The sequence below is a fragment of the Apaloderma vittatum genome, unplaced genomic scaffold, assembly GCF_000703405.1.
Source record: "Apaloderma vittatum isolate BGI_N311 unplaced genomic scaffold, ASM70340v1 scaffold34780, whole genome shotgun sequence".
Taxonomy (NCBI): Eukaryota; Metazoa; Chordata; class Aves; order Trogoniformes; family Trogonidae; genus Apaloderma; species Apaloderma vittatum.
The window spans coordinates 5230-11788 of record NW_009693493.1 but is presented as its reverse complement, the minus strand read 5'-3'; the positions used below and the strand labels follow the sequence as shown (position 1 = coordinate 11788).

Below are 6559 nucleotides of genomic sequence, written 5' to 3'. Positions count from 1 at the left end.
GGTGAGGATTAGATGCTTCTGAACACATCATCTCACTTTCAGTAATTTACATATTTTTAATTATTTCAGTTTGGGTCATTCCATCCACAGCTCTGCAGACTCCAGGATTTTTCAGATGGCTTGTTACTTGTCCTTGTTAGTTGGTTTACATTTTACTACAATTATTTTGTTTTAAAGAGACAATTGTTAACGTTTATTTTCAAGTGTTAACTGTGAGTGCCTCAGTAGTGAAGGAAAATGGATCTAAACATATTCTTAGCATACAAAAATCCTTAAATGAGCTTGACAGCTAGCATAAAATTAAAGCATAACTTGTTTCACAGAACAAATTTAGATTAAGGCAGTTCATGCAGGCAACTAAAGGCACTTAAATTGAGTGGTGGACAGAACTGAGACAGAGCGCTTTGCTGAGACCAGTAGCTACAGAAGAAATGCTCCCAAGTGCCGTAAGGAGGTGAGGACAGAAGGGATGGGAGAGCAAGAACAAGGAATTAGTCTCCTTTAAGAAATACGCCTCCTGGTTGTGTAGTGCCATCTTTTGATGCCTCCCCTCCCTCTCTTGTTTTGCTAGGTTGTTGCTGACAGTGAAAGACTTCCTCTCAAAGCTGTTTAAATGAGAATGTCCCTGGCGCAAAGAGTACTACTGACATGGCTTTTTACATTACTCTTCCTCATCATGCTAGTGCTAAAGTTGGATGAGAAAGCACCGTGGAACTGGTTCCTCATTTTTATTCCAGTCTGGATATTTGATACTATTCTTCTAGTTATGTTAATTGTCAAAATGGCTGGACGTTGCAAGTCTGGCTTCGACCCTCGCAATGGCTCACAAAACATCAAGAAAAAAACCTGGTATCTCATTGCCATGCTCCTTAAATTAGCCTTCTGCCTTGCCCTCTGTGCTAAACTGCAGCGATTTACTACGATGAAACTAGCCTATGTATTTATCCCTCTGTGGGCCTTGCTTATTGGGGGTATGGTTGAACTTGGATATAATATCTTCTATGTACGAAGAGACTGAACTATATTACGTGGTTTTCAACGGTGAACTTGGTACCAAATTACTGGATTATTCTAGTTTTGCCACAAACTCAGTCTCCACATTAGAATGCCAAACAGGAAGTCAGTCAAGCTGGAGACTTAAGCTAAATAAGGCTGAAGACTGAAAGTAGACGTTCAATTTTTTTTTTTTTTTATTTTAGAACTGTCACATATGCTCTTGTAAATAAAAGTATTTGGTTGACGTAAACTGTTCTAGTGATTTTTCAGGTTAAAAGGGCACTTCCGGGGAGAGTCTTCATCGCAGTACAGGCTCATGAGCCTGCTGGATGTAGGGAACGCGAGAGCGAGCACGCACATGTATGTGCTGTGTGGAAGTATGTGTGTGTAGAGGTAGAAGGTATGGACAATGTCCAGCTGAGGTCTCTTAAGCAGTTCTTCAGTTTTGTCAAATGGAAATTGGGGTCACTGAGCTTCCTAGGATGCGATACTGCAAGTATGTCCCATGGTAGGCAAGCTAGACCTCATGGCATTTTTATTGGGTGCTTTAAGAATTTATGAAGTGTTGAAAGACCTACCTCCAATTAAGGTCAACCTCGATGAACCACTTAAACTTTGATGCAAATACGTAACACACATTTAAGCACTTAAGACATACATACACACACGCCTACTCATAGCTGTAATGTTACGAGTACCTGTAGTCTTTCTGCATCTCGTGATTATCACAGCATAAAAAGCAAAAAAGCCTTGTTCACACAATGCCAAAAAATCCCTCATAGTGCTCAGAAGAGCAGAGCAGCTTTCCTCACTCAAGCTGCTGATGTTAACAGATCATTATAACTTAACACAACAAATGATGGAAGAATAAGAACAAGCCTCATTAGAATGGGGTGTATTATTAGCAAGATAGGCCACAGTTGGTGACTGTGACCCTGTAATAAACCCCTTCTATTCCACAGATGTAACAATTATCTGAAAGTTTGGCATCTCCAATTAACTAGAATTGAACACAGTTGTTCTAAATCTCCTTTTAATTGCTGTCTCTAATTCAATAGAAAAAGATCAACAATTTCAGTGTTTCAGTTGTGGGGTTGGCCTTTTTTCTTTTTTTCCCCTTTTTTGTTTTTGTGAATGTTTACAAACCTTGGAATAAATGACAGTGACTTAGAATGCTGAGGGAGATGTTTCTTTCTGGTGTCCTACAGAAGTCACGCACAAATTCATCTCCTTTTGCACAAAGTGGTTTTAGGACTCAGGCATTTGGAAGCGCTCAACTTTGCTTCCAAGTTCCTAGTCCTTACAGATACACTCTGCTAAGAGGAATATCCCTTGACTTAGTACTTCGTACCGGATTTAACAGACCTTAGCAGTGCTGATACCTTTGTACATGCAGTCGTGCTTTTTTTTTTTTGATATCAGAACTTAATTCAAAAGGATTTAGGATAAAAGCACACTAATTACCCTGTTCTCAAAGGCACTGCTCACAGCCTTGGAACAGAACGAATCTCCTCACAGTTACATTTGGAGACTGATCAACTGATCTTCATGAAACAGAATGGGTGAGAAGCAGATCTGATGAAGCTGGCAGGGAGAAGGGGCAGGTGGTGCCGAGAGGGCTCATGCCGATTTGTGAGATGGGCACAAGGAGATGAGGGCCCAAGGGGGCAGCGCTGGCGGTGCCTGGCACGCTTACCTGCGGCAGCTGATGCAGGGTGCGGAGAGGGGAGAACTTTGCCTTCAGCAGCTTTGCTTTAAAATGCAATTCCAAAGCTTGCTGTTCTGAAGTGAAACTGGAAGTATTTATAATATATATATATCATCCAAATACGATAACCCATTATCTATATTTATGCATATTGTATATGGAGATATATGTATTCTACATCATTTACTTCTCTTGAAGTCATTTACACAAGCTTGAACACTCATGCATTGTAGGCAAGTATCTTCTTTTGTCTGGTTAAGGGAAATACTCAATGCACATGTGTAAAAGGTCATGACTAAAATTTTCAATTACCTATTCATGCTGCTTTTCTTGATTTGTCACCATTTCAGACTAGTATCCAGTTCTCTGTTCTTTTTATACTCACTTACGAGACACACATCCCCACCTTCAGAAACTTTAACCCAAATGCTCTAAGAATACGGACCCAACACGCACGGGTGACGGCATGAAAAAATAAGCCAGCACAGGACTGAGTTAAACAGCAGCATTCTTTTCTGACGTATGTGCGTAACAGTACTGAAAATCTGAGCGTAACCTCATGGCAATTTTCACATTTGCCCAGTTTAAGAAATTGAGTGCCACAAAGGTATTGATGGAAGTGAAATTTATGAGACTCCCAGAAACTCAGAATTCTAACGATATTTTAACACTACTGTATTTTGGGAACAAATAACATTGCAGTAATAAAGCTCCTGAGTAACTGCATTCTCAGAAATAAGTTGTCTGAATTTATTAGGACAGAATGCTTAGCACCGTCATGTAACACATCACACTTTCATTAAATTAAGACTGAGGTAAAAAACCCCTACACTAAGTCAGAAAAAAGAGCGCACCTTTTCATTGTATCTTCACTGTTGTAAGATCTGCATGGAGTTGTCTCCCACATGAGCCTCTCAGACACGGAAAGGCTTTGGGCATCAGCTTGCTGCTGAAAAGCATCAGACTTTGTGGACTAAGGGAATGTTAAGGAATCTGCTTGAAAGAGTCCAGCACAGAGCCACAAAGATGATGGAGGGATCTCCCTTCTGAGGAAAGGCTGAAGGAGCTGGGTCTCTTTAGCTTGGAGAAGAGGAGGCTGAGGGGTGACCTCATTAATGTTTATAAATACGTCAAGGAGGAGTGTCAGGAGGACGGAGCCAGGCTCTTTTCAGTGACGTCCAATGACAGCACAAGGGGCAACGGGTGCAAGCTGAGCATAGGAGGTTCCACAGAAATGTTAGGAAAAGCTTTTTCACTGTGAGGGTGACAAGAGCCCTGGCACAGGCTGCCCAGGGAGGTTGTGGAGTCTCCGTCTCTGGAGACATTCAAAACCCGCCTGGATGCATTTCTGTGTGACCTACTCTGGGTGATCCTGCTCTGGACTAGATCACCTTTCGAGGTCACTTCTTCCAACCTCTAACATTGTGATTCTGTGAATTGCTGCACTTGGACCACTAGAGTACTGTCCAATTCAACATCTTCTCTTTGTACTGAAGTTTGAAAAAAAGTGGAAAAATCTGCAACTCAGAAACGTTCTTTCCTTCGGTCTGCCTAACCAAACCAATGTCACAACCAGGCAAAGGGAAGAACAGTCTTCATACAGCAGAAATCAACAGTGTAAGAGCAAGAAACAGGGAAGAAATGAGAACCCAAGCTGAGTTTATCTGTGTTAGTTTATCCGTGTTAGTTTATCCCAGTGTTCCTTTCGAAGTTTATGAAGTAATAAGTACTAACAGATGGGTTTTAGCCTAAAAATTTCATTTCTGAGATTAACAGAAGCTCTCAGTTGCATCGACAGGCAAGCACCCAGTGTCACAGCACACTTCGGATGTAACTTTGGCAGACTACACATTACGTTAGTCTCCCATATACAGGTCCAATTCTCAAGGTTTTCTTCTTGAGTCACTTAGGGAATAGCTTTTTCAGCTAATTGCCCTATTTAGTCTCCATACAACCAGATAAAAAAAACTGCCTTAAAAAGCAGTCCTTAAAACACAGGCCTGAGTGCTCCAGACACTGCACTTTCATGCAGGTGGACTGGAAATTAATTGGTAAAAGAAAATTGGAATATCGCAACAGTTATTGAAAAATCAAACTTGATAAAAATAGAAGTTTAAACTGCTGTTTTAATTAACGTTTGTATCATAACTGTACACCAAATATTAAAGGACAATTTAGGACTAATGCCCTCATTAGTAGGCTCATCTATCAGCATGACCAGAACATGAGAAGATCAATGTTTAGCTGACACTCAAGTACAGCACGGCTCCAAAGCAGAGGAACTATTAGCATCATAGCACAGAGAGAAACAGAGGTTAGAATAATATACATGAAATTTGCAAAAGTCAGTATCCCTGATGATTCTACTGGAAACGGCAACCTAGATAGCGACATTAATCACTGCTTCCCAACAGAATACAAAATAATCTGCATTTCTAAGAAAAATGAAAGAAGCAACTGGTAGGAATCAAAGGTCCCCAAATTTTCCTATGTATGCTGCAAATTCAGTGGGGTCTGCACAAAATATCAGTATCGCCTATTATACAGTTTTTAAAGTGCATGTCATCTGTTTAAAAGAGAGTAGGAACACACCAGCTGAACACAGTGACTCACAATCCAAGCAAACCAACATTCTCAGCAGGGTCATTCACAGCGCAGCACAGGGCAGTGAAAATTCCTCCTTTCCTTTTACAGCTCGTTTTACATTCACAGTACGGTAACAGGTGCCGGTCTGCCTAAAGACACGAGTCTCTACATATCTGACCACTGAAAGAAAAATGAGTAAAATTACACTCAAGAAGCCCACAAAGCTCTTTTATCTCTTGCTGAGAACCAGTACAGTTTTCATCCCAGTAGGGTCAGGTCATGGTCTACTATCTCACAACAGTTTATTTTGCCAATAAGCACAGAGAAAACATGGATTTATTTAAATCAATTCACCATCCTTATTCACATGCAGATATCAGAAAACAGTCATTTGGATCAATAAATACCAGTCCTGTGTTTCTTGGAAGACTTCTTCAATTTTCCAAATCTGTAATATTCAGATCTGTTTCACAGCATTCTACTATTTTAGGTTTCCATTTCCTACATCATTTGCAACGCCAACTTATTTACTGTGCACATGTATATCCGCTTAAAAATCAATTTTTTTTTATCACCAAGGAGTTTTCACAGATGAATACTTAAATCGTCACCCTATGAAATAATATTTTATTCTAATACTAGACAGAATTAATATTTCAGCTAAAGAAGTATTAAAATTTTCACTATAGTAACAAGGAAGGGAAAATTTGCATGCCTGCAGTACCTGTAATGGAAATGCTGCTTCAGAGTCAATCAATTCGCAAGCATTTGGAGGGCTGGGGGATGACACAACACTGAGGAACACTTGTACTAACACATGAAGTCAGTTGCCAGTGAAATGCAAGAGATTGAGTAACTTTAAGAAATAAAAGTCAAAAAAGAGCTATTGGTAGTCACAGTTATAATGCAATTCTTCGCTACCCACAAATATGGTACCAGTATCTAGGAAAACACATCTAAATTTCTGCATATCATGTCATTAACGGGAACGCCACTGCAAACACATGGGTGTCGATACCAGTGCAGGACAGGCAATAGGCCTTGAGCAGATTTTTTTTCCAATCTGCAGAAGAACAAGGGCCAAAAAAGACAGCTAATACACTGGAGATTTCAGCTGAAATAACAGAAAGGTTTACCTAAAACTGAAATCCAGGGAGAGGGTAGGAAAAACCAATAAGCAAAGACTAGTTTCAGTACATCAGAAGGCATGAGAGATTTATTGCTGGAGCACAAGTCTGTATATGAAGTTGTACGCGGCAGGAAGGAGGG

General features: G+C 40.2%; 1 protein-coding gene across 1 annotated transcript; it reads left to right on the top strand.

Annotated features, from left to right (window-relative positions):
• The first annotated feature begins 580 nt into the window (after positions 1–580).
• On the top strand, positions 581–1018 carry TMEM60 (transmembrane protein 60). Its single transcript, XM_009879084.1, has one exon. It carries the CDS (start codon positions 614–616, stop codon positions 1016–1018), a length of 405 nt encoding a protein of 134 aa, XP_009877386.1. The 5' UTR covers positions 581–613.
• Positions 1019–6559: the final 5541 nt, after the last annotated feature.

Bases quoted from the DNA above. Each gene is read 5' to 3' on its own strand.
- TMEM60 (XM_009879084.1), top strand. From the start codon at position 614: ATGAGAATGTCCCTGGCGCAAAGAGTACTACTGACATGGCTTTTTACA.